Source organism: Oncorhynchus keta, chromosome 29 (genome assembly GCF_023373465.1).
Source record: "Oncorhynchus keta strain PuntledgeMale-10-30-2019 chromosome 29, Oket_V2, whole genome shotgun sequence".
NCBI classification, from domain to species: domain Eukaryota; kingdom Metazoa; phylum Chordata; class Actinopteri; order Salmoniformes; family Salmonidae; genus Oncorhynchus; species Oncorhynchus keta.
Window position 1 is genome coordinate 17,526,373 of NC_068449.1, and position 27,944 is coordinate 17,554,316.

General features: G+C 44.8%; 1 protein-coding gene across 6 annotated transcripts in view; it reads left to right on the forward strand.

The window, feature by feature from the left end:
• LOC118362361 (serine/threonine-protein kinase D3-like) overlaps positions 1–27,944 on the forward strand; it is a 74,740-nt gene that overhangs the window by 30,976 nt on the left and 15,820 nt on the right. For 3 of the 6 annotated variants that reach the window (XM_035742631.2, XM_035742628.2, XM_035742630.2), the window contains exons 3-9: positions 11,545–11,683; positions 20,161–20,292; positions 22,760–22,923; positions 23,527–23,716; positions 23,852–23,929; positions 24,030–24,210; positions 24,446–24,647. In XM_035742631.2, coding sequence (XP_035598524.1) covers positions 11,545–11,683; positions 20,161–20,292; positions 22,760–22,923; positions 23,527–23,716; positions 23,852–23,929; positions 24,030–24,210; positions 24,446–24,647 — 1,086 coding nt within the window. Of the gene's footprint in view, positions 1–9,727; positions 10,101–10,120; positions 10,668–11,544; positions 11,684–20,160; positions 20,293–22,759; positions 22,924–23,526; positions 23,717–23,851; positions 23,930–24,029; positions 24,211–24,445; positions 24,648–27,944 lie in introns of those variants that run through there. The other 3 variants (XM_035742633.2, XM_052486142.1, XM_035742632.2) reach the window with 3 other exon arrangements.

Consider the following 27,944-nt stretch of genomic DNA (forward strand, 5'->3'; position numbering starts at 1 on the left):
CCAATTAAGCGCCTTCCACAGGGTATGGCATGGCGTTGCAAAATGGAGTGATAGCCTTCCTTCTTCAAGATCCCTTTTACCCTGTACAAATCTTCCACTTTACCACCACCAAAGCACCCCCAGACCATCACATTGCCTCCACCATGCTTGGCAGATGGCGTCAAGCATTCCTCCAGCATCTTTTCATTTATTCTGTGTCTCACAAATGTTCTTATTTGTGATCCGAATACATCAAACTTAGATTTGTCTGTCCATAATACTTTTTTACAATCTTCCTCTGTCCAGTGTCTGTGTTCTTTTGCCCATCTTAATCTTTTATTGTAATTGTCCAGTCTGAGAAATGGCCTTTTCTTTGTAACTCTGCCTAGAAGGCCAGCCTCCCAGAGTCACCTCTTCACTGCTGATGTTGAGACTGGTGTTTTGCGGGTACTATTTAGTGAAGCTGCCAGTTGACGACTTGTGAGGCATCTGTTTCTCAAACTGGACACTCTAATGTACTTGTCCTCTTGCTCAGTTGTGTACCGGGGCCTCCTACTCCTCTTTCTATTCTGGTTAGGGCCAGTTTGCGCTGTTCTGTGAAGGGAGTAGTACACAGCGTTTTACGAGATCTTCAGTTTTTTGGCAATTTATCTCATGGAATAGCCTTAACAACAAGAATAGACGGATGAGTATCAGAAAAAAGTTACTTGTTTCTGGCCATTTTGAGCCTGTTATCGAACCCACAAATGCTTTGCTCCAGATACTCAGCTAGTCTAAAGAAGGTCAGTTTTATTGCTTCTTTAATCAGAACAACAGGTTTCAGCTCTGCTAACATAATTGCAAAAGGGTTTTCTAATGATCAAATTAGCCTTCTAAAATGATGAACTTGGATTAGCTAACACAATGTGCCATTGGAACACAGGAGTGATGGTTGCTGATAATGGGCCTCTGTATGCCTATGTAGATATTCCATAAAAAATCAGCTGTTTACAGCTACAATAGTCGTTTACAACATTAACAATGTCTACACTGTATTTCTGATCAATTTGATGTTTTTGTAATGGACAAAAAAATGTGCTTTTCTTTCAAAAACAAGGACATTTCTAAGTGACCCCAAACTTTTGAACGGGAGTGTAGTTTGACTATATGAAAATTATCCCATGGGTATTTCCCAATACCCCGGTGTACGGTATATACGGTATAATGTCCAATAACCAATAATATTAAGTAGAACCAAGTGTCAAATGTTTCATTGCCAGGAGGTGGGTTTCAATATGAATACTGTTGTTTCCACATGTGGTTTATGTTAGTGCTCTCTTGGTATAATATGACCAATTATATGAATCATCTAATATAAGACCAATGCAATCATTTCACAGGAGACAGAGGGACACTTCATTTAATAATTAACACAGTTTGCCATTTCCACTAAATGTGCTTGATGTGAATCTTACACTCCAATTACATTCCCCAATGCCACATAGAGCACAATTAGCTTTTCCTTTGTGCAGATTTTGGACTGTGTATTCAGCACATTTTCCACTGATGTGGTCCGTGACATGTGCCACAAAGTTAAACAACAGTTTTGTATTTGACATCAAAACAATTTTCCTCTTTGTCGTAGACTTTCCGTCTCACTTGGATTCATAGTTTTGTTCCTTTGCACTTAAACCACACAGTACATGCAGCTCTGCTCCTCTCCACATGTTGCATTTAAGCCACTGAGTCACATTTGGAATTGAACCTTTAACCTGTAGCGGATCCTTCTCTGACCAATCGCTCCATCTATAATGCCTTACCACCACGACACGACAACAGTGACACATCCACAATCAACATTCTACGGTCTGCTTCCTCTATGGCTTCATGAAGACACCTCAGTTCACCAGGCCACGAAAACAACTGAATAACATCTTGTGCTTCACGGCAGGTCGGTCGGTTTGGGGTTGAAGGGCCAGGCTGTTCTTTGTGCTGATAAACAATGTCATACACAGCTATGAATGGCTGCATTATGGCAGATAAAACACCTCGTTTCACACTCCAGTCTTGTGATGGGCTTTATCGTGGCCAGGGCTTACTTGAAAAAGAGATGTAAATCTCAATGTGACTTCTCTGGTTAAATAAAGGATACATTTAAAAAATGGTCTCACCTCTGGCACTCAGTACCTTGGTGAACATACAACACTGCACTCAATGTGATTTGAGTGTTTGCTAAAAGTCATAGAGGACATTTTTGGCCTATTCATGAATTAGCATTACAAATTCTGCAGGAGACCTTTCCATTAAATATTTAGGGCTCAATATCACTCGTACCTTGTCCTCTCTGCTGGATGATAACTTTACTTTATTCCCCTGATTAACAAACTTAAACTAGAATTTCAGAGATGGAGTATTCTCTATCGTACTTTATTTGGTAAAGGGAATTCCATTAAGATGAATGTATTGCCCAGATTTCTGTATTTGTTTCAATGTCTCCTTTTTCTACCCAAGTCTTTTTTTCATTTCAGTAGCTAAACATATGTGTTAGTTTTTATGGGGCGATGGCAGTTCAAGAATACGTAAATCATTCCACCAGAGAGAGAGAACACAGAGGATTAGCCTTTCCTAACTTTATGTATTGGGCCTCCCGGGTGGTGCAGTGGTTAAGGGCGCTGTACTGCAGCGCCAGCTGTGGCGGGCCGGGCGCACTAACCAAGGTTGCCAGGTGCACAGTGTTTCCTCCGACACATTGGTGCGGCTGGCTTCCGGGTTGGATGCGCGCTGTGTTAAGAAGCCGTGCGGCTTGGTTGGGTTGTGTATCGGAGGACGCATGACTTTCGACCTTCGTCTCTCCTGAGCCCGTACGGGAGTTGTAGCGATGAGACAAGATAGTAGCTACTAAAACAATTGGATACCACGAAATTGGGGAGAAAAAGGGAGTAACATTTTTAGAAATTAAAAACTTGATGTATTATTACTGGGCAGCAAATATACAAACTATTGTTTACTGGCTTTACACTCCAGAAACGGACTGGTGTCAAACAGAAACCAACTCAAACAGAAACCAACAGCGCTACTCATCCTATCCAATTCTTATCAGTGCTCTTAAAATGTGGACTCAATTTCTTAAGCACATTAAACTCGGATTTCTCTATTCAAGGTCCTATATGTAATAATCACCTATTCCTTCCAGCTAAACTAGATTCCGCTTTTAGGCTTTTGGCCTCCTTTTGCCCTTAGAACAGCCTCAATTCCTCTGGGCATGGACTCTACAAGGTGTTGAAAGCTATCCACAGGGATGCTGGCCCTTGTTGACTCCAATGCTTCCCACAGTTGTGTTAAGTTGGCTGGATGCCCTTTGGGTGTCTTTTAAACAGGCTTTTAAAATTCAACATTGGTGCACAGTTTCTAGTTAAAATATCAAATGGACATAAATGTGCTCTTTTCCTGAAGCAACCCAATAATATTCTACTAAAGGTTAACTGTAAGTCTTCTGTGTTTCTGAAATGATTTTGGCACTAACTTATTGGTAGCCTAGTGGTTAGAGCATTGGGCCAGTAACTGAAAGGTTGCTAGATCGAATCCCCGAGCTGACAAGGTAAAAATCTGTCATTCTGCCCCTGTACAAGGCAGTTCACCCACTGTTCCTAGGCTGTCATTGTAAATAAAAATGTGTTCTTAACTGACTTGCCTAGTTAAATAAAGGTAAAAATCTATATAGAATAATATTGACCATGTAATACTAAGTTCTGGTGTAGAGGCTATACGCTCACAAGAATCTCATGATCTCACTTCTCTGTATGTTGCTGCAGAGTTACTAGTGGAAGGAAATTCATTTGCACGACTGAATGCATTCAACCAAAATGTGTCTTCTGCATTTAACTCTGAATCAGAGAGGTGTGGGGGGCTGCCTTATTTGACGTCCATGTCGTCGGCACCTGGGGAGCAAGTGTTGTTGGGGGTTTTCCTGCCTTGCGCAAAGGCAGAAAGGTTGATTTTACCACCTTGCTGGCTCAGGGATTTAACCTTTGTGTTACTGACCCAACACTCTTAGTCACTAGGCTACCTGCCACCACTGGAGAGAGAGAGGTGTGCCAATAAAGTAACAGGATTGACCATAACAGGGTTGAGGTTTTCATCTTAAATCAGCCATGAATCAGCCACATTTAGCTAATTTGATTTATTTGGGTTCATGTTCTCCTTGAGTATCATCCTTCATATTACACAGCCAAATAGCAGTACCAGTTGCTTGTTGAAACATGGGTTTGGTTAACCAAACCCTGTGCTGTAGCTGTCCATCACTGTAGACTGGCCCGGGGCCAGCCTCATAAAGGTGTAAGGCAGCCTGGGTCAGACAGCACACCTTCCTCAGTGTAATCATGTGTCTATCTGTCAGACCCTGCCAGCCCCCCTCTCTCCTCTCTGACAGGGTTTCCCTGTTACCACCCTCCTCTCGCCCTGATCACTGATACCCTTTGGACCCCCACACGCTAACACACACATATAGACGCACACACATACACACACACCAACATAGAGCATGCACTACACATCCCATTTCCTCCCCTGAATATTTGAGCTTTTAACACATTGAAGGAATGTTTTACATTGGTGCCACTGATCACTATACATGTTAAGATACACCAATCACGATGGGTGATTTATGACAACATCAATTCTCAAATTCAGTAGCATCTTAAATTCAGTGTTCTTTTGAAATGTGTTGCAGCTAAGCAATAAGTAAATCTGGTTTCTCAGAGACTAACTACAGCCTGGCGGGTTTGTTCATTCAAACCAGAACAGTTGTGTCAGACTCGATTTTCCATGTCTGTTCTGAGGCTATTTGTTTTTGTAACTCATTGAAATGTATCATATTTCTCGTCTGCCCCGTCCATCCCTCCCTTCCCTCTCTTTCTGCCTCTAACGGGATTCAGCATATCAATGGCAGATTAGTTAGTTTAACAAAGGCTTAACGTGGTGAAGCTCTTTTCCACTCTGCTTTCTAGTGTGCCGCACGGACCTCACACATTGATTCGTCATGTTGGTGTCTTTGGTGTGTGTGTGTGTGTGTGGTCGCCTGCATGTCTTTGTGCAGGGTAGGGCTGAATGGTTGTGTGCTGTTAGCCCCACAGTGTGTGTTGATTACAAAGGCCATGCTTAGTCACTATGGGACCTGACCCAAGATGCGTGTGCCATTTCTCTAACCAGCCTGGATGCCACTCTGTTATGTTAGTCATCTTTATTGCCTAACAACAACACAGCTACAATAGAGCTTGCCAATGCAAGTGCCTCAGTGCAACCAAACAATATGATCAATATACTGTATGTATATATATATATATAATCAATATATTTACAGTACTAATCAAAAGTTTGGACACCAACTCATTCCAGATTGTTTTGCTTTATTTTGACTATTTTATAGATTGTAGAATCATCATTAAAGTCATTAAAACTATGAAATAACACATGGAATCATGTAGTAACCAAATAAGTGTTAAACAAATCAAAATATATTATATTTGAGATTCTTCAATGTTGCCACCCTTTGCCTTGATGACAGAGTAGGTGAACAGATGATCTCTGCATGTGTGGTTCCCACTGTGAAGCATGGAGGAGGTGGTGTGATGGTTCTTTGCTGGTAACACTGTCTGTGATTTATTTAGAATTCAAGGCACACTTAACCAGCATGGCGACTACAGCATTCTGCAGCAATATGCCATCCCATCTGGTTTGCACTTAGTGGGACTATTATTTGTTTTTCAACAGGACAATGACCCAACACAACTCCAGGCTGTGTAAGGGCTATTTGCGCAGCATTTGTGGGAACTCCTTCAAGACGGTTGGAAAATCATTCCAGGTGAAGCTGGTTGAGAGAATGCCAATAGTGTGCAAAGCTGTCATCAAGGCAAAGAGTGGCTACTTTGAAGAATCTAAAATCTATCTTTTGATTTGTTTAATACTTTTATGGTTACTACATGATTCCATATGTGTTATTTCATCATTTTGATGTCTTCACTATTATTCTACAATGTAGAAAATAGTAAAAATAAAGAAAAACATTTGAATGAGTAGGTGTGTCCAAACTTTTGACTGGTACTGTATACACAATCAATATATGCCATTCAGCAGAAGCGTTCATCTAAAGTTCCTTATAGTCATGCATACAGTCATGCATACATTTAACAATCACCAGGCTATACCCCATTTTGGATCTATTAAGTACAGTAATACTACCCAGCCCTCTATAGGGTCAATGGAGATAGTCCGGGTAGCTATTTGGTTGACTATTTAGCAGTCTTATGGCTTGGGGGTAAAAGCTGTACAGGATCCTGTTGGTTCCAGACTTGGTGCATTGGTACTGCTTACCATGTGGTAGCTGAGAGAACAGTTTAAGACTTGATAGTCTGGAGTCTTTGACCATTTGTAGGGCCTTTCTCTGACACTGCCTGGTATAGAGGTCCTGGATGTCCGGAAGCTGGTGTACCGGGCCGTGTACTGGTGTACTGGGCCGTACGCACTACCCTCTGTAGCGGCTTGCGGTTAGATGCTAAGCAGTTGCCATACCAGGTGGTGACGCAGCCAGTCAAGATGCTCCCAATGGTGCAGCTGTAGAACATTTTGAGGACTTGAAGGCCCATGACAAATCTTTTCAGCCTCCTGGGTGTTGTCGTGCCTTTTTCATGACTGTGTTAGTGTTAATTCTTAGTGATGTGGACACCGACCTGATCCACTACTCTCCAGAGCCCTCTACCCAGCTTCCAACCCAGCCCTCTCCAGAGCCCTCTTCAGAGCCCTCTTCAGAGCCCCCTCCAGAGCCCTCTACCCAGCCCTCTCCAGAGCCCTCTACTCAGCCCTCTCCAGAGCCCTTGCCCTCTCCAGAGCCCGCTACCCAGCCCTCTCCGGAGCCCTTGCCCTCTCCACAGCCCTCTACCTTGCCCTCTCCACAGCCCTCTACCTTGCCCTCTCCACAGCCCTCTACCTTTCCCTCTCCAGAGCCCTCTCCAGAGCCCTCTACCCAGCCCTCTACAGAGCCCTCTACCCAGCCCTCTCCAGAGCCCTCTACCCAGCCCTCTCCAGAGCCCTCTACCCAGCCCTCTCCAGGGCTCTCTACCCAGCTCTCTCTACAGCCCTCTACCCAGCTCTCTCTACAGCCCTCTACCCAGCTCTCTCTACAGCCCTCTACCCAGCTCTCTCTACAGCCCTCTACCCAGCTCTCTCCACAACCCTCTACCCAGCTCTCTCCACAGCCCTCTACCCAGCTCTCTCAACAGCTCTCTACCCAGCTCTCTCCTCACAGCCCTCTACCCAGCTCTCTCCACAGTTCTCTACCCAGCTCTCTCCACAGCCCTCTACCCAGCTCTCTCCACAGCTCTCTCCACAGCCCTCTCCACAGCCCTCTACCCAGCTCTCTACCCAGCTCTCTCCACAGCCCTCTACCCAGCTCTCTCCACAGCCCTCTACCCAGCCCTCTACCCAGCCCTCTACCCAGCTCTCTCCACAGCCCTCTACCCAGCTCTCTACACAGCGCTCTACCCAGCTCTCTACACAGCGCTCTACCCAGCTCTCTCCGCAGTTCTCTACCCAGCTCTCTCCACAGCCCTCTACCCAGCTCTCTCCACAGCTCTCTCCACAGCCCTCTACCCAGCTCTCTCCACAGCCCTCTCCACAGCCCTCTACCCAGCTCTCTACCCAGCTCTCTCCACAGCCCTCTACCCAGCCCTCTACCCAGCTCTCTCCACAGCCCTCTACCCAGCTCTCTCCACAGCCCTCTACCCAGCTCTCTCCACAGCCCTCTACCCAGCTCTTTCCCCAATACAGAACTCTACCCAGCTCTCTCCACAGCCCTCTACCCAGCTCTCTCCACAGCCCTCTACCCAGCTCTCTCCACAGCCCTCTACCCAGCCCTTTCCCCAATACAGAACTCTACCCAGCTCTCTCCACAGCCCTCTACCCAGCTCTCTCCACAGCCCTCTACCCAGCTCTCTCCACAGCCCTCTACCCAGCCCTTTCCCCAATACAGAACTCTACCAATCTGTAGACCTGAGCTGCATTCAGCTGGAATGGGAACTACGTGCAGTAGAAAGTGTTGCAGTAAATGCCAACAGGAGGTGAATCCAGCTGGCCAGGTCTCAGAGCAGGGCAGAAGGGGGAGTGGAGGGGGATGGTCCCGGGGCCCCGGGTCTGGAGATTAGGAATGTAAGACGTATTGAGGAAAACCTCACCCTGACAATGCTAAAGCCATGCAATGAAGCACTTTAAAGTATGACAGGGTTTAGGATGTCTCTTGTTTTGGAAACATGAAGCTGTGTAAAGGTACACGTTCTTGATGTTGTTTAGTAATGTCTACATTTGGATAAACACCAAGCCTAGTGAAGTGGTATCCTGTGGAAAGCAGGACAGCTATCATAAGATCCCTATCCACTGCGCTCTCCTCGCTCTCACACCCTCCTTTCAGCTCCCTGTCTTCACAGCCAGGGCCAACACGGCAACACACACACACACACACACACACAGACAGAGGCTTTGCGGTCACTTCTCCCCACCGGGGAATCTTATCTCTTTGTTCCCTGCTCTCCGCAGGACCCCAGCTTATCTCAGCTACATTAAAGCCAGAGGCAGTAGCCCTAACACTGGGGTCATTGTTATGGTGTGTGTGAGCACCCTCCCTCTCCCTTTTCCCAGCCTTCTCAGCCCTTCTTCCCACTAGACGCATCTAGAAGCCTAGTACTGGCCATGGGTGGATTAGGCTAGACAGACCAAAAGCATAGCGATGCTTCAGTCTATGGACCTTCATCAGACTGAATCAGGCTTACAGGAGGAGATGCAGACTGGTCTACTGTGTATAAAGGCAGACTAGATGCAAGGGCTACCCCCTCAGATTAGAGCCAGAGCCTAGGCCAGCCGGGAGTACTGGATGATCATGCAGTTATGTAAGGCAGCTGCTAACAGACAGAGCCTTTCATGTTCCATATGCATTCGGCATAAAGGAGCCCTTTTAAACACAGGAGTTTATCAGTGTTGACATGACTGGGCCATTTAATGGCCTTCAGCAAGGCTCTGCTCTGCTGCTCTGGGAACTAGTCACATTGAATGTGCTGTTTAGGGGGGGGTGTATAATAATGTGTATGTAAGGGTTAATTCAGTACAGTAATTCTGGTTGATGCTCATTTAAAAGCAATTTGCATAGTTTGTCAGTGTAGCCCCTAACCCTGTCCTCTTTCCTGGTGTTCTCTTTCCTGGTGTCCTCTTTCCCGGTGTCCTCTTTCCCGGTGTCCTCTTTCCCGGTGTCCTCTTTCCTGGTGTTCTCTTTCCTGGTGTCCTCTTTCCCGGTGTCCTCTTTCCCGGTGTCCTCTTTCCCGGTGTCCTCTTTCCCGGTGTCCTCTTTCCCGGTGTCCTCTTTCCCGGTGTCCTCTTTCCCGGTGTCCTCTTTCCCGGTGTCCTCTTTCCCGGTGTCCTCTTTCCCGGTGTCCTCTTTCCCGGTGTCCTCTTTCCCGGTGTCCTCTTTCCCGGTGTCCTCTTTCCCGGTGTCCTCTTTCCCGGTGTCCTCTTTCCCGGTGTTCTCTTTCCCGGTGTCCTCTTTCCCGGTGTCCTCTTTCCCGGTGTCAGCCTGCAGCCGCGGCTCCACCACCCTGGAGAGAAGCATTTTAGGAGCTCCAGCTGTTCCCCTCTCTGCTGTATCGTGTGCCAACCCTGGTGCCCGTGGGCCTCATTGGCCGTTGTGTTACTGCTCACATTGTTCCGTGTGCATTGTGTGTGACCCTGACAGGGAAGCAGCTGTGTTAGGTGAGCCTGCCAGAGCAGCCATGTTGGCAGGGAGAAGCAGCTCTGTAGGGGGCCTCCGCCAGGGGCCCGCTTTGATGAGCGCCACACAGGATGGCCCCCTACATCCATCCATCCCTTCTTTGGCTCTCTTCCGCCCTGGCAACCCCTATCGACCCTTACATCTGAATATGACACACTGCTGATGAAGGTAGGCGTCTCTTGACTGGCTGGCTGGCAGAAGGATTGGGGAAACACACTTTATCATTTCATGAAGGGAGAGATGAGAGGAGTGAAAAACGGCATTGCTGCCCTTCACAGAAAGTGGGCATCGTTTTCCTGCCAGACAGAGGACATGACCTCCCCTGCGAGGGAAGACGGTGAGTGAGAGATCCATGGTTACAGTGTCATACAGTGTAGTCAGGCATAGCAAGAGACAGGCTACTTTTCTTATACAGAACTCCATGTCCAGTGGAAATGTTGGACTGAGAAACCTCAGGAAGGTTGTGAAATGTCCACTTTGCTACATGACACCACAATGGATGTGTGTATGAAAAGAAGATATGCTGTAGCCAGGTGAGCGGGTGTGCGGACGCCAGTGATTTAGTGAGTGTGTGCATGTATGTGTGTATAACCTGTGTGTGTTTAACCTTTGTGTCTTGACACGAGCAGTGGAGGTTGTGTGGAAACTGTGGGTCTGAGACCAGGAAGTGACTCAGTATTGACTTGGCTTACTTCCTGGCTGTGTTGCAGGACGCTGCTGCTCCTCTGTCACTCCTCTCAGGATGTTAACCCCTCCTCCCCTATCCTCTCCTCTCCTGTTTCCCTCACTGCTTGCTGTCTGATGGCCTGGGCCATTATCTGAGAGTCCAGAGCATTACCTGGCCCAGCCCTGACGGACTGCCAAGCTGGAGGTTACATCACAGCTACTGGAGAGCATTGTTGAAGTGAGCTCACCTCGGACTGTCTGCTGAGAACCAAGACTAGCAAGACGAGCAAGACAGTTCTGTCTTGTCTAGCAGATGCTTAGTTGTCATTTTGCTCCTAATGCTGCTGGATAGAATTGCTGCAATAGTTAAATGATTACTGACAGTCAGTAACTATTCCACATCCTCGATTAGAAAAGTTATTACAATGTTATTACAATGGCTATGTCAGTGCGGTTTTGATATAAATGTTTCATTATCAATAGCGTGATAAAGGTGTTTGAATGTGAGCTCTCTTCCTGAGCCAGTGTGTTTTTGAATTCTCCTCCATCCTCCACGTTGACTGCTGACGTGAGCCACAGGAAGTAGTTAATGGGAGCAGGAGTGTGTGTGTGTGTGACTCATTGTAGCTTGGGTGGATGAAACAGCTGTGTTTCCCTCTCTCTCTCTCTCTGTGGTGATATTCAGCTGAGTATTCATTCCACACACACACCCCCGTTCCATTCCTACACCACAGGCTTGCTGGCTCTGATGACTGTATAAAGGCAGCCATTACTCCGTGAGTCAGAGAAGGAGCTCTATACAGTACTGTATACAATATAAACTTATATTTATCAGATGGGGGCCAACCATAAATTAGTAGCACTTGTCCAGTAAATATGGCAAACCGCGTTGAACATAATCATAAATGTCCCCAAACCACATGAGAAGGGAAAAATAAAGAGTAAGGAGTAAAATATTAAGACAGGGTCTTGATCAGCTGATGCCAATTTCAAAAAGTGTATATGAGTTATTGTGTGTATATTGTTGGTCGAGCCAGTAGATTATACGTGTTCCAGCCATTGCGTTCTGGATAGAGTGGATACTCACAAGCGTTTTTCTGTTTCTTCCTCACCAGTTCCCGGAGTGTGGCTTCTTTGGCATGTATGACAAGATCCTGCTCTTCCGCCATGACCTGACCTCTGAGAACATCCTCCAGAGGCTGACGTCAGCAGAAGATATCCATGAGGGAGATCTGATAGAGGTGGTGCTCTCTGGTGAGTAGTTCTGAACTGGGTTCAACCCTTACGGCTTTTATTAACATTTTGACTTTAGGCTATATGTACTAATTTAGTAAACAACATTTTCTGTAATTCAAACCTGTGTGTTGTACAGTGCTGTTTCACGCCTATCTAAAGCTCACCTCCAGAGAGACAGGTGGCTAGTTTCCCCTCTCTTTTCCGGTCACAGATGATTTCATTTTCCTGCTGACTATTGAGTCTAACAAACACTGGCTCGTAAAGGAATTCTTTTCGGTTCCATCTGTCTTCATTGGGAAGCACCTCACAGTCCCACCACCTGGACTGTACATCCCCCTCCTCCCTCTCTCTCTCTCCGGGGTAGAACTAGAAGCATTGTCTGCATGGATCCAGACATGAAATAACTCTGCGGCCGGATGGATCTGATCTGCTGGTGTTTAGCAGTGAGCCCCAAATGAGTGTATCCAGGAGACCTCTGTCTCCTTCCCTCTGGGTTCAGACGGTTGACAGGTTTCAGCCTCAGTGTTGCACCTGGATGGCTGTGTGAGGTCAGAGTATTGTCAGATCCACAAGCTCTACATCCACCCTGCTTCCTCGTCTTAGCCTTGTAGTTGGTCTGCATATGCTGAGGAGATCTACATGTGTCAAACTGGTGCAATGCAAGCTCCGATATGCTTTGCTGTTCTCGTCTGGCACACTGAAAATATGCATTTTTTAAATCATACTATTTATCCTTCCCAATAGTTGCTTCTAATTTACATGAATTAAATACTTTAAAGACACCATTGATTCCTATAAATTCTTTTGAGACCTGTTGTTCAGTTCTGTGACTGGTGAGAGACAAACAGCTCAGGGTTCTCTTGGCGCTGGACTCAAAGGGCCCGACTTGTTTTCTCTGCAGTAAGTGATTGTAGTGGACCCACTGATTATAAACATGCTGGGCTGTGCAGGGCGGCACTGGAAATAGTGGACAGGCCATCCCTAACCAGGGGGTTGGACATGGAGAGAGGGCTGTTTGCTCCAAGAATCCCACTCGCTGTTTGTTTCTCACTCAGCATCCCTCTTATTTGACAGGATATGGCATACAAAATGGATGTATATATTTGTTTTATAGCACTTTTAGTCGCCGATGAATGTTATAGACTATAACTTCTGAATTATGTCTGATGGACACTTGTGATGCCTGATTAGTCAAAAATGAAAACAAACAGACATCACATTGTCAGGCCTGCTGCTTGTGAAAAACTCTTTATTGGCTGAATCTTCTATGGTGTTTGATGCAAAACATCTCAACAACCATTTCATAAAGTTGAGGTCGTTAATAGGCTGTGCGTTTGAAAAGCCCATGAATGCCTTCTTTCATGTGTTTTTTTGCCAGGGAGCTATGACCAGTGTGGTGGCATGTGACTTTCTTGTTCTTTTTACACTTTGAAGTTAGACTCACGGCAGAGTTCATTAGCAACTAAATGAATCTATATAGCTAGTTAATGAAATATATATTATTCATATGGAGGTGCTGTGTGTCCATATGCATAATTTTAACGTGGAAATCAACAGTGCTACTTTTTAAGCTTGGACCTTTAGATTTGACAGTCCAAGGACCTGCAGTAGAAAGTCAAAAGGTGATCTGTGGAGGCCCCACTATCGCTCATCTGTGTTCCTTCCCGCAGCCATCTGTTTTGCTCTCTCTTTCTTCCTGGTGTCTCTTTCGCTCTCTTGTCTTCCAAAGAATGTTCTCTCTTCCAGGTATTTGGGGATTGTCAGTAAAGTTAATTGTATTCCCTAAGTGGATAGATGTCACATTTGTTGTTCAGAGCTGCATCTCGTCACGGCAACAGCTACTGAGAATGTCCCTGGTGCATTCTTCATTGAATACTGGTATGTCAACTTGGTCTTATTGTAAACCTGGATCAGAAAAAAAACACACAAATAATTTGTGACATTACACAGGGTTTTCCACCTAAATTCTGGCGTAAAAGATTATGATTCCCTTGTTGGTCAATGGGAAAACCACAACAGCATAACCGACACAAAAACATCCTATGGCGTTCTGCATTAGCATCGAACAGCCCCCGTGATATGCAGCTGTTCAGGGAAGCTAGAAACCGCTATACACAGGCAGTTAGAAAAGCCAAGGCTAGCTTTTTCAAGCAGAAATTTGCTTCCTGCAACACTAACTCAAAAAAGTTCTGGGACACTGTAAAGTCCATGGAGAATAAGAACACCTCCTCCCAGCTGCCCACTGCACTGAAGATAGGAAACACTGTCACCACTGATAAATCCACCATAATTGAGAATTTCAATAAGCATTTTTCTACGGCTGGCCATGCTTTCCACCTGGCTACTCCTACCCCGGTCAACAGCACTGCACCCCAAACAGCAACTCGCCCAAGCCTTCCCCATTTCTCCTTCTCCCAAATCCATTCAGCTGATGTTCTGAAAGAGCTGAAAAATCTGGACCCCTACAAATCAGCCGGACAATCTGGACCCTTTCTTTCTAAAATTATCTGCCGAAATTGTTGCCACCCCTATTACTAGCCTGTTCAACCTCTCTTTCGTGTCGTCTGAGATTCCCAAAGATTGGAAAGCAGCTGCGGTCATCCCCCTCTTCAAAGGGGGGGACACTCTTGACCCAAACTGCTACAGACCTATATCTTTCCTACCATGCCTTTCTAAGATCTTCGAAAGCCAAGTCAACAAACAGATTACCGACCATTTTGAATCTCACCATACCTTCTCTGCTATGCAATCTGGTTTCAGAGCTGGTCATGGGTGCACCTCAGCCACGCTCAAGGTCCTAAACGATATCTTAACCACCATCGATTAGAAACATTACTGTGCAGCCGTATTCATTGATCTGGCCAAGGCTTTCGACTCTGTCAACCACCACATCTTCATCGGCAGACTCGACAGCCTTGGTTTCTCAAATGATTGCCTCGCCTGGTTCACCAACTACTTCTCTGATAGAGTTCAGTGTGTCAAATCGGAGGGTCTGCTGTCCGGACCTCTGGCAGTCTCTATGGGGGTGCCACAGGGTTCAATTCTTGGACCGACTCTCTTCTCTGTATACATCAATGAGGTCGCTCTTGCTGCTGGTGAGTGCCTGATCCACCTCTACGCAGACGACACCATTCTGTATACTTCCGGCCCTTCTTTGGACACTGTGTTAACAACCCTCCAGGCTCCAGGCAAGCTTCAATGCCATACAACTCTCCTTCCGTGGCCTCCAATTGCTCTTAAATACAAGTAAAACTAAATGCATGCTCTTCAACCGATCGCTACCTGCACCTACCCGCCTGTCCAACATCACTACTCTGGACGGCTCTGACTTAGAATACGTGGACAACTACAAATACTTAGGTGTCTGGTTAGACTGTAAACTCTCCTTCCAGACCCACATCAAACATCTCCAATCCAAAGTTAAATCTAGAATTGGCTTCCTATTTCGCAACAAAGCATCCTTCACTCATGCTGCCAAACATACCCTTGTAAAACTGACCATCCTACCAATCCTCGACTTTGGCGATGTCATTTACAAAATAGCCTCCAATACCCTACTCAACAAATTGATGCAGTCTATCACAGTGCAATCCGTTTTGTCACCAAAGCCCCATATACTACCCACCATTGCGACTTGTACGCTCTCGTTGGCTGGCCCTCGCTTCATACTCGTCGCCAAACCCACTGGCTCCATGTCATCTACAAGACCCTGCTAGGTAAAGTCCCCCCTTAACTCAGCTCGCTGGTCACCATAGCATCTCCCACCTGTAGCACACGCTCCAGCAGGTATATCTCTCTAGTCACCCCCAAAACCAATTCTTTCTTTGGCCGCCTCTCCTTCCAGTTCTCTGCTGCCAATGACTGGAACGAACGACAAAAATCTCTGAAACTGGAAACACTTATCTCCCTCACTAGCTTTAAGCACCAACTGTCAGAGCATCTTACAGATTACTGCACCTGTACATAGCCCACCTATAATTTAGCCCAAGCAACTACCTCTTTCCCAACTGTATTTAATTAATTTATTTATTTTGCTCCTTTGCACCCCATTATTTTTATTTCTACTTTGCACATTCTTCCATTGCAAAACTACCATTCCAGTGTTTTACTTGCTATATTGTATTTACTTTGCCACCATGGCCTTTTTTGCCTTTACCTCCCTTCTCACCTAATTTGCTCACATTGTATATAGACTTGTTTATACTGTATTATTGACTGTATGTTTGTTTTACTCCATGTGTAACTCTGTGTCGTTGTATCTGTCAAACTGCTTTGCTTTATCTTGGCCAGGTCGCAATTGTAAATGAGAACTTGTTCTCAACTTGCCTACCTGGTTAAATAAAGTTGAAATAAAAAAATAAATACAAAAAATTGCAAAAGAACTGTGAGAAAGAGATTGATCTCTTTTCTCTCCAGTGCTGGGGGGATGCAGTCACACAGGTTTGGTAGCGAATAGCGATCTCTTATTCACATCTTGGATGAGTCACTCCTGTGAACTAACTGCCCCTTCCAAGAATGACCTCACTCATATACCTCCAACACAAACCACAGCAGCAGATGGAGAAAAGTTCCCTGAGTAATGGCTGGGCCTACCTTGTGTTTCAGTCCAGATAGGAAACAAACCAAACCATACTATGAACTAGCTTATTAAAGAGCATCATTAACATGGGATGTGGTATTTTCTGGTCCTGTTCTGTTGAATGAGACGGTCTGTCTCAGTGGTCTTTAGTGTGCTCTGTAATGCCATACCACTCTGAAACAGGTGATGTTGTAGACAACCTTGTAGCCTGTTGTTAGTTTCTGCTGTACCGCCTCCTACTGTAAGTAGCTGTTATAGCACTGAGCTGTTAATGGGATGTTAAAGCACTGAGCTGTTAATGGGATGTTATAGCACTGAGCTGTTAATGGGATGTTATAGCACTGAGCTGTTAATGGGATGTTATAGCACTGAGCTGTTAATGGGATGTTATAGCACTGAGCTGTTAATGGGATGTTATAGCACTGGGCTGTTTATGGGATGTTATAGCACTGAGCTGTTAATGGGATGTTATAGCACTGAGCTGTTAATGGGATGTTATAGCACTGAGCTGTTAATGGGATGTTATAGCGCTGAGCTGTTAATGGGATGTTATAGCGCTGGGCTGTTAATGGGATGTTATAGCACTGAGCTGTTAATGGGATGTTATAGCACTGAGCTGTTAATGGGATGTTATAGCACTGAGCTGTTAATGGGATGTTATAGCACTGAGCTGTTAATGGGATGTTATAGCACTGAGCTGTTAATGGGATGTTATAGCACTGGGCTGTTAATGGGATGTTATAGCACTGAGCTGTTAATAGGATGTTATAGCACTGAGCTGTTAATGGGATGTTATAGCACTGAGCTGTTAATGGGATGTTATAGCCCCGGCGCTGTTAATGGTATGTTATAGCACTGGGCTGTTAATGGGATGTTATAGCACTGAGCTGTTAATGGGATGTTATAGCACTGAGCTGTTAATGGGATGTTATAGCACTGAGCTGTTAATGGGATGTTATAGCGCTGGGCTGTTAATGGGATGTTATAGCACTGAGCTGTTAATGGGATGTTATAGCGCTGGGCTGTTAATGGGATGTTATAGCACTGAGCTGTTAATGGGATGTTATAGCGTTGGGCTGTTAATGGGATGTTATAGCACTGAGCTGTTAATGGGATGTTATAGCGCTGGGCTGTTAATGGGATGTTATAGCACTGAGCTGTTAATGGGATGTTATAGCACTGAGATGTTAATGGGATGTTATAGCACTGAGCTGTTAATGGGATGTTATAGCACTGAGCTGTTAATGGGATGTTATAGCACTGAGCTGTTAATGGGATGTTATAGCACTGAGATGTTAATGGGATGTTATAGCACTGAGCTGTTAATGGGATGTTATAGCACTGAGCTGTTAATGGGATGTTATAGCACTGAGATGTTATAGCACTGAGCTGTTAATGGGATGTTATAGCACTGAGCTGTTAATGGGATGTTATAGCACTGAGCTGTTAATGGGATGTTATAGCACTGAGCTGTTAATGGGATGTTATAGCACTGAGATGTTATAGCACTGAGCCCTAGTGACAGAAACCACGACCTCGGAACAGAACAGCTTTCCCCTCCAGCATCTCTTACTGTACATAACTGCCTGTTCTAAGTTACTTCCCAGGTCAGACTCTCTGATATGGATGCATTATATGTGAACAGTTTGTTCCCTAGATCTGAGTTATAGTTTGTTTTATGCACACAGACATACCAATAACACAAGTGCTGATGGTGCAGTAAATCATCTGACCATTATCGGCTGACAAAACAGCATAAAATTCCTTTACATTACAGTGAACACTCAGGGCTCTTTTTTAACAAACTAACACAGTGGTACATTTTTGCGATAGCGCTTATAGGTCCAGGGCTGTCAGAAATATTGTTGCTGTTTTGACTTAAGGAATTATGGGCCCAGTAGCTGGCGGTGGCGCGAAAAGGCTGGGTTTTGATGAATAAACAGTGTCTCCTCACTGGCCAATCCGAACGTGCTCCTTGGCTAAATATGTGGTTGCTTCAAGTTGCGTATTTATGGTATTTCATGTACTGCGTTGTCATCAATTCCAGTGTAGTCCATAATAGCCTAGTTTGGTAAATAAAATAACTAAAAGCATACAGAAACAAAATAACAAAATGTAGGCCTATCCCATCTCTGCTAAATATGTTGAACATGTTTTCAAGTCCACATTGTTCGAAGTAATTGCTTGGTTTCAATATGGAAATATATTGTTAAACATAGCATTTACACTGATATAGGGGCTCGCCTACTATAAATTGTATTATGGTTGAGCCATGGATATGCCAAACATTGTCAATAAGCAAGATTAAATTCACTATTGATAAAGCCTAAAATGAGAGTGAATAATTCTAATCGAAACGACTAGTTTAAAATAGGCTGTCTAAATACAGTTACAGGCGCCATCATTTCTCCCTGTAGGCATATAATATTAAGGCAACGCAGACAATGGAGGGTTTTACGCACATCCACACTTTTCACAGAATCTGAAAAAGAGAATATTAAGAAAATGTCCCAAATACAGTATAATGTTTAAAAACGGAATGGAACCATCTTACAGATGGCATTCACACTTCTTCAGAAATAGCAGACGGCTCCTAAATTCCATTGCATGCGAGCTGGTTTTTAATCAAATTAAACGAAAAATAAGCAATCCATTTTTTTAAACAACAATAATATTTGTAAATAGCTTGGTCAGAAGCTATGGAACAAGAGAGGATATGTGTTTTTTGTACCTGTAATCCTCGTAGTTATAAACATAAAAAACAAAAGGTTTTTCTCATTTGGGTCTCATTTAATTAAAAATCAACCAAGTAGAGACCTATAGCCTCCCCTGCCTCAATGAAGGCTGTTTTTTTGTTTGCCAAGTAGCCAAGCCTATCAATGAAGGTTTTGGCTCGTGAGACTGCTTTGAAATAAATCTTAATCAACAAAGCTTTATTATAAGATCACGTTTGGGAGCAGTCACTCCTCTCTTGTTTATTTTTTTTAAGTAGCTCAAGGGCACTGTGCGTCACGGCTGGATAGGTTGTGCTCCCGCTCACAAAATCCATGCTATTACCAACCGTGTTACCGCTAAGACCTGCTTTTCGTTGTTCTTAAAGGACACACCTCAAATGTTGCCACTCCGCCCACATCAGTGCAAGCAAACTGATATTAGACAGGTACATTTCTGAACCTGGTGAGTGGGGTGGAAAACACAAGAGCGGCAGTTTTTACATGCTGAAGATGAAAACAAGTGAGCGTTTAGCACTTGTGCAGTTGTCGCGCCAGCCGAAAATGGAGCCCGAAACCTCTTAACTATACAGACAATAAAAGGCCATTCTAAAATGTGCAGTTTTGTTACACAACACAATGCCACAGACGTCTCACGTTTTGAGGGAGCATGCAATTGGTATGCTGAATGCAGGGATGTCCACCAAAGCTGTTGCCAGATCATTTAATGTTAATTTCTCTACCATAAGCCACCTCCAATGTCATTTTAGAGAATTTGGCAGTATGTCCAACCGGCCTCACAGCCGCAGACCAAGTGTGACCATGCCAGCCCAGGACCTCCACATCCAGCTTCTTCACTGCGGCATCGTCTGGGATCCTCTGTAATAAAGCCCTTTTGTGGATAAAACCCATTCTGATTGACTGGGCCTGGCTCCCCATCCATGGCTGCACCCCTGCCCAGTCATGTTAAATATTAGGGCCTAATGAATGTATTTCAATTGACTGATTTCCTTATATGAACTGTAACTCAGCAAAATCTTTGAAGTTGTTGCATGTTGCATTTATATTTTTGTTAAGTTTAATTGTTATTTAATTTTTTTGTAATTCTCATTATTTGGTTTCAGGGTTTTTGTGTTTGAAGTTCATTTGTTTTGCTTTAGTTTTGTTTGCCATGTTCTTGTTTTTAAGTTGTGTCTGAATTGCAGCTTTAGCCACAGTAGAGGACTTCCAGATCCGGCCCCATGCCCTCTATGTCCACTCATACAAAGCCCCCACCTTCTGTGACTACTGTGGGGAGATGCTATGGGGCCTCGTCCGGCAGGGGCTCAAATGTGAAGGTAAACACATACACGCATACACACAGACACACACATCAAGCTCTCTCTCACATCAAGGCTGGGGTGCACTGTGAACCGAAAGCCAAGGTGTCAAATGTTTACCCGACTCGTACACTCATACACACACAAATCAAGCATGCCCTTCTCTTGGTCCAATCTGAGAGGTACATTAAGGCTGGTAGCGCTGTGCAGCAGTAAGCCTCAGTGGAGTGTGTGACTTCCTCTCATTACTAAAGAAGGTCCTTGAAGAGATGGCCGGCCTGGCCTGTTTGAATTGAGCCCAGTGTGCTGATGCCAAGCGTTGGACTCAGCCTTCAAAGGCCCTTTAGAAAGCATGTGCTGCTGCTCTACTCTAACCCTCTCTGATGGATCCAGCGTGTCCCTCAGTACAACACAACCTGCCCCAGGGCCAGCCGGGACAGGAATGCAACAGGCGCTCCAATAGGATGAAAGATTTGGACTGGTATACCTAGTCAAATTGCAATTAAATGTGGGATTGTGGAATGTAGAATTGCATGTGATTTGTGACTATTGGATCAGACTATTGGATCTATTTTATTCCATGCTATATCTTTGAAAAGCATTTTAAGCTTTCTACGAGGAAGGATGAGATCAAATGACTGTATGTAGAGCCCTCATGTGGACGTTTAAGAGAATGAAGCTGGTGGGTAGAATCAAAGTAGTGCTTTCCTACCGTATTCATTTACTTAGTTTCCTTCCTAAGACGTGTTAATATATCTCAAGATGTCATCACAAATATGTCTTAATACATGTCTCAAGATGGCTGGGTATGAAATGTTGCTGAGTATCAAGCCGACATCCAAAGTCTGTTTGTTGCATACAGTCGTGGCCAAATGTTTTGAGAATGACACAAATATTAAATTCCACGAAGTTTGCTGCTTCAGTGTCTATATATATATTTGTCAGATGTTACTATGGAATACTGAATTATAATTACAAGCATTTCATAAGTGTCAAAGGCTTTTATTGACAATTACATGAAGTTGATGCAGAGTCAATATTTGCCGTGTTGACCCTTCTTTTTCAAGACCTCTGCAATCCGCCCTGGCATGATGTCAATTAACTTCTGGGCCACATCCTGACTGATGGCAGCCCATTATTGCATAATCAATGCTTGGGAGTTTGTCAGAATTTGTGGGTTTTTGTTTGTCCACTCGCCTCTTGAGGATTGACCACAAGTTCTCAATGGGATTAAGGTCTGGGGAGTTTCCTGGCCATGGACCTAAAATACCGATGTTTTGTTCCCCGAGCCAATTAGTTATCACTTTTGCCTTATGGCAAGGTGCTCCATCATGCCGGAAAAGCCATTATTCGTAACCAAACTGATCCTGGATGGTTGGGAGAAGTTGCTCTCGGAGGATGTGTTGGTACCATTCTTTATTTATGGCTGTGTTCTTAGGCACAATTGTGAGTGAGCCCACTCCCTTGGCTGAGAAGCAACCCCACACATGAATGGTCTCAGGATGCTTTACTGTTGGCATGACACAGGACTCTGATGGTAGCGCTCACCTTATCTTCTCTGGACAAGATTTTTTCCGGATGTCCCAAACAATCGGAAAGGGGATTCATCAGAGAAAATTACTTTACCTCAGTCCTCAGCAGTCCAATCCCTGTACCTTTTGCAGAATATCAGTCTGTCCCTGATGTTTTTCTTGGAGAGAAGTGGCCTCTTTGCTGCCCTTCTTGACACTAGGCCATCCTCCAAAAGTCTTCACCTCACTGTGCGTGCAGATGCACTCACACCTGCCTGCTGCCATTCGTGAGCAAGCTCTGTACTGGTGGTGTCCTGATCCCGCAGCTGAATCAACTTTAGGATACGGCCCTGGCGCTTGCTGGACTTTCTTGGGCGCCCTGAAGCATTCTTCACAACAATTGAACCGCTCTCCTTGAAGTTCTTCATGATCTGATAAATTATTGATTTCGGTGCAATCTTACTGGCAGCAATATCCTTGCCTGTGAATCCCTTTTTGTGCAAAGCAATGATGACGGCACGTGTTTCCTTGCAGGTAACCATGGTTGACAGAGGAAGAACAATGATTCCAAACACCACCCTCATTTTGAAGCTTCCAGTCTGTTATTTAAACTCGATCAGCATGACAGAGTGATCTCCAACCTTGTCCTCGTCAATACTCACACCTATGTTAACGAGAGAATCACTGACATGGTGTCAGCTGGTCCTTTTGTGGCAGGGCTGAAATGCAGTGGAAATGTTCTTTTGAGATTCAGTTCATTTGCATGGCAAAGAGGGACTTTGCAATTAATCTGATCACTCTTCATAACATTCTGGAGTATATGCAAATTGCCATCATACAAACTGAGGCAGCAGACTTTGTGAAAATTAAAATTTGTGTCATTCTCAAAACCTTTGGCCACCACTGTATAGCCTGTACTGTACAATATGTGTTTTGTTCTTCATGTGTAATTAGTGACCACTGTGTACTTCCAGGTTGTGGGTTGAACTACCACAAGCGCTGCGCCTTTAAGATACCCAACAACTGCAGTGGGGTGAGGAAGAGACGTCTGTCCAACGTGTCCCTACCGGGCTCTTCGCTCTCAGTCCCCCGGCCCCTCCCCGGTCCCACTGAACATGCGGTGGTATTCCCGGAGGAGGTAAGACCTGTGCTTCCATTGGTGTAGAGAGATGTTCTGTGGTAAAGATACATTCTGCACAATACAAAGAGCTTTAAGACCCTGTGAAAGTGGCTATGTAAACACAATCCCTTATAAAGTTACACCCAAGCACGGGTCATTGCTTGCAAGGCGGCAACGTTGTCCATCTACGCCCCTTGTGAAAGTACCAAAGGATTTTAACCTTCAGTACAGTTAGTAACCAGTTCTATGTGATTGGCTTAAAATTATGTTCACTTTTGACGTAATCTAACTGTCATTCCGATTGAGACATATTTGTCAGTTGGCAATAAATGAACTACAAGGTCATGCCTTGTTGTTTCTTAACAATTGTCTATGTTTGTCAGCCAAATCTATTGGAGTATCTTACTATCTTGATGTGAAACACCACAAAGACACAGCAAATTGAATTTGATTAACTGGATGGTATGATGGCCACCCCTAAGCGTATGAAACGTGTTTGTTTGAGGCTAGCTGGATGGAATATTCTCCTTGGTGACCAACGCTTATGAATGGTCCATGAAAATTCAATTATGCCAATTAAATGAAACCCTTGTAAACCCTTCCCATCTCTCCCTGCAACAGCGCTGCCACCAGGAGGCAGGGAAGAGGATCCTGTCGTGGAGTGGCCGGCCCATCTGGATGGAGAAGATGGTGCTGGGGAGAGTCAAGGTGCCTCACACCTTCGCCATACACACCTACACGCGGCCAACCATCTGCCAGTTCTGCAAACGCCTGCTCAAGGGCCTCTTCCGCCAGGGCATGCAGTGCAGAGGTGAGGTGCCACCTCCCTTCGTCTCGGTTTGTCTGTATGTCTCTATGTCCATATCGGCCTAGACCTCTTTACCTTTCTCCCTCTAGAGTTCCATGTTGTGTTATTAAATCCATGTTTTCTGTACTTTCTTTTCAGATTGTAAATTCAATTGCCATAAGCGGTGTGCATCAAAGGTACCAAGAGACTGCTTGGGTGAGGTTTCCTTCAATGGAGGTAATTTCTGCTGTCATATTTTCACATTCCATGTCCATTTATATTGGTAAGATGTAACTGAGGGACATACTCATATTTGTGTGATCGTGTGTGTCCACAGAGCCTGCCAGCCTAGGGCCTGACTCTGACAGTACCATGGAGGTGGACAGTAGTGATGTGGAGAGCACTAGAGGACTACTGGATGACTCTGACGAACCTTCAACCCCAGACGACAAGATGTTCTATGTGGACTCTCCTTTTCTGGACCGCGAGAAGGACGAGGAGCCCATCAAGACCATCAGGTATTATATAGCAAGACACCTTACATTACTGGGACATATTTGAGCTAACTTGGAGTTTAGCTTATGTAATAGTTGTGTAAACATAGCCCATGTAGTTATCAAACAGGTCTGCGGCAATGGACCTTCTTCCTTGCCATTGTTGCTTCTGCTTGCTCTTCTCACGCTCAGGCCCGGGTTTCTGCTAAGCACTTTGTGACAAATGTTTTCATAAAAAGTGCTGTGTGTGTGTCCCCAGCCCATCCACCAGCAGCAACATCCCTCTGATGCGGGTGGTCCAGTCCATCAAACAGACCAAGAGGAGGAGCTCCACCATGGTGAGGGAGGGCTGGATGGTCCACTACACCAGCAGAGACAACCTAAGGAAGAGACACTACTGGAGGTTGGACACCAAGAGCCTCAGCCTGTTTCAGAATGACACTGGAGCAAAGTTCTACAAGGTGAGAGAGCAACACCACATATCATCTATTACCTGACAGAGGCAGAGGCATGGCAGAATGAAATGGGCACCAGAGTCTGCATTTACATTAATGTCACAGAACAACGTAAACAGATCAGTAATTCTCAATCTTTACACTGTCTAAAACCAAATGGTTTCAACCAAACGCTGACAATAAAACAATGTGTTTTATTGTCTTGGGTGTATAGTGTGTTAAAAGGGCCTGCCCAATGTAATGGTGTATGTAATGGTGTGACTAAGACTGGGGGCTGCTGTGTCGCAACTGTAAACTACAGTGGGCCTTTAATACACAGAGAAAATCCCCCAGCCTGCTTCCTGTGGTTTCACAGGCAGTACACTGACATTTCTCCACAGTCACAGAGTGAAAGTTTTTTTCTAGGGCCACGTTGTCATCAGCAGTATTTGTATCTGAAAATGTTATGGGTTTTTGCTGGGGAAATCTGCCTGAAAGGGACGTCCAACACATACACTGGGGCAAACAAGTATTTAGTCAGCCACCAATTGTGCAAGTTCTCCCACTTAAAAAGATGAGAGAGGCCTGTAATTTTCATCATAGGTACACTTCAACTATGACAGACAAAATTAGAAAAAAAAATCCAGAAAATCACATTGTAGGATTTTTAATAAATTTATTTGCAAATTATGGTGGAAAATACGTTTTTGGTCACCTACAAACAAGCAAGATTTCTGGCTCTCACAGACCTGTAACTTCTTCTTTAAGAGGCTCCTCTGTCCTCCACTCATTACCTGTATTAATGGCACCTGTTTGAACTTGTTATCAGTATAAAAGACACCTGTCCACAACCTCAAACAGTCACAATACAAACTCCACTATGGCCAAGACCAAAGAGCTGTCAAAGGATACCAGAAACAAAATTGTAGACCTACACCAGGCTGGGAAGACTGAATCTGCAATAGGTAAGCAGCTTGGTTTGAAGAAATCAACGGTGGGAGCAATTATTAGGAAATGGAAGACATACAAGACCACTGATAACCTCCCTCGATCTGGGGCTCCACGCAAGATCTCACCCTGTGGGGTCAAAAGGATCACAAGAACGGTGAGCAAAAATCCCAGAACGACACGGGGGGACCTAGTGAATGACCTGCAGAGAGCTGGGAACAAAGTAACAAAGCCTACCATCAGTAACACACTACGCCGCCAGGGACTCAAATCCTGCAGTGCCAGACGTGTCCCCCTGCTTAAGCCAGTACATGTCCAGGCCCGTCTGAAGTTTGCTAGAGAGCATGTGGATGATCCAGAAGAAGATTGGGAGAATGTCATATGGTCAGATGAAACCAAAATATAACTTTTTGGTAAAAACTCAACTCGTCATGTTTGGAGGTCAAAGAATGCTGAGTTGCATCCAAAGAACACCATACCTACTGTGAAGCATGGGGGTGGAAACATCATGCTTTGGGGCTGTTTTTCTGCAAAGGGACCAGGATGACTGATCCGTGTAAAGGAAAGAATGAATGGGGCCATGTATCGTGAGATTTTGAGTGAAAACCTCCTTTCATCAGCAAGGGCATTGAAGATGAAACGTGGCTGGGTCTTTCAGCATGACAATGATCCCAAACACACCGCCCGTGCAACGAAGGAGTGGCTTCGTAAGAAGCATTTCAAGGTCCTGGAGTGGCCTAGCCAGTCTCCAGATCTCAACCCCATAGAAAATCTTTGGAGGGAGTTGAAAGTCTGTGTTGCCCAGCAACAGCCCCAAAACATCACTGCTCTAGAAGAGATCTGCATGGAGGAATGGGCCAAAATACCAGCAATACCAGTATCGAAACCTTGTGAAAACTTACAGAAAACGTTTAACTTCTGTCATTTCCATACAAAGGGTATATAACAAAGTATTGAGATAAACTTTTGTTATTGACCAAATGCTTATTTTCCACCATAATTTGCAAATAAATTCATATAAAATCCTGCAATGTGATTTTCTGGATTTGTTTTCTTCTCATTTTGTCTGTCATAGTTGAAGTGTACCTATGATGAAAATTACAGGCCTCGTCTTTTTAAGTGGGAGAACTTGCACAATTAGTGGCTGACAAAATACTTTTTTGCCCCACTGTATATACAATACATTATAACAAGTTGCATCACTCATAACAGATATGCTCTTTCAAATGTCTTACCAAACCTTCACCATAAACTTTTGTTGTCAAGTTTGAATACATTTGATTAATGCATTTTGACATTGATTTCCAAATGCTATAACTCCAGCTTCAGAGAGTGTGTGACAGTTCCATGGTGACACCAGTGGCGTAGCTGTGTAATTAGACACTTGGCACTAAGGCAGCCAGGCAGTCCTTGTTCCCTCTGTGTAAAGGCTTCCACATGTTCCGTACAGTCTTGCCTCTGTGAGCCTGTCCCAGCCTCGTTCGGTGTGGGTGTGTTACTCTGAAGCCTCCCCTGATTGTGGTGAGAGATGTGACGCAGTGGGAGGGTGTTTATGGTGCTATGGTTTCTAACGACTTTTGTTTTGTGAGATGTAGCACATTCAGTGTGTGTGTGTGTGTGTGTGTGTGTGTGTGAGAGAGAGAGAAAGTGTGTGTATGTGTAGGTAGACACCTAATTGCCAGGCTGTCGTCTAATATTATTCTGTTTTAAAGCTCCACTCTCCGAGTGTTACGGCTGTGACGGACACACCCTCCATCTTCCCAGCAGTGAAACAGTGGAGAGGAAACCCCAGTCTTTTATACAGCTGGGATTGAGACATTCAGGGTGTGTTTAGAGGCAGCTTTATATGGTCGTTTATTATCAACTTGCCACTTAGCATAGCACTCAGGAGACTAATTGAAGACTAGCTTTTCGCCAATGTGTTCTTTCTCATTCTCTCAAATCTCGTCATATGGGTCGTTCTGTTTTATTTGTTGCTAGTGTGTGCTCCATAGATTGAGCCAGTGGTCACATTAGGTTATCTACCATAGCCTCTGAGTCTCGGGTGTTTTCCCCCACTGTCTCTCTCTCCTCTCTTGTTCTCCTGTCGTGTGGCTGTCCTCTCCTCTCTCTACCTCCATTCATCTGATTAGCGGTGGTGGTTGTGTGTCGATGCATCAGATGACTGCCATTTTCAACATTTGGAAGTCATATAGGCTTCTCTTTTGAAGATGAGACCCCTGTACTTGTGGTTTCCAAAACCCTTTTATGGGGGTACGGGGGCTTCACTCAGTCTCTAGCTCCCCCGCCCCGCCCCATCCCTCTCCCCAACCCCCCCGCACTGGGTTTTTGTTGTCTGACAGTCTGTGGAACAGTAGTCACTGTGTCTTGCGTCTC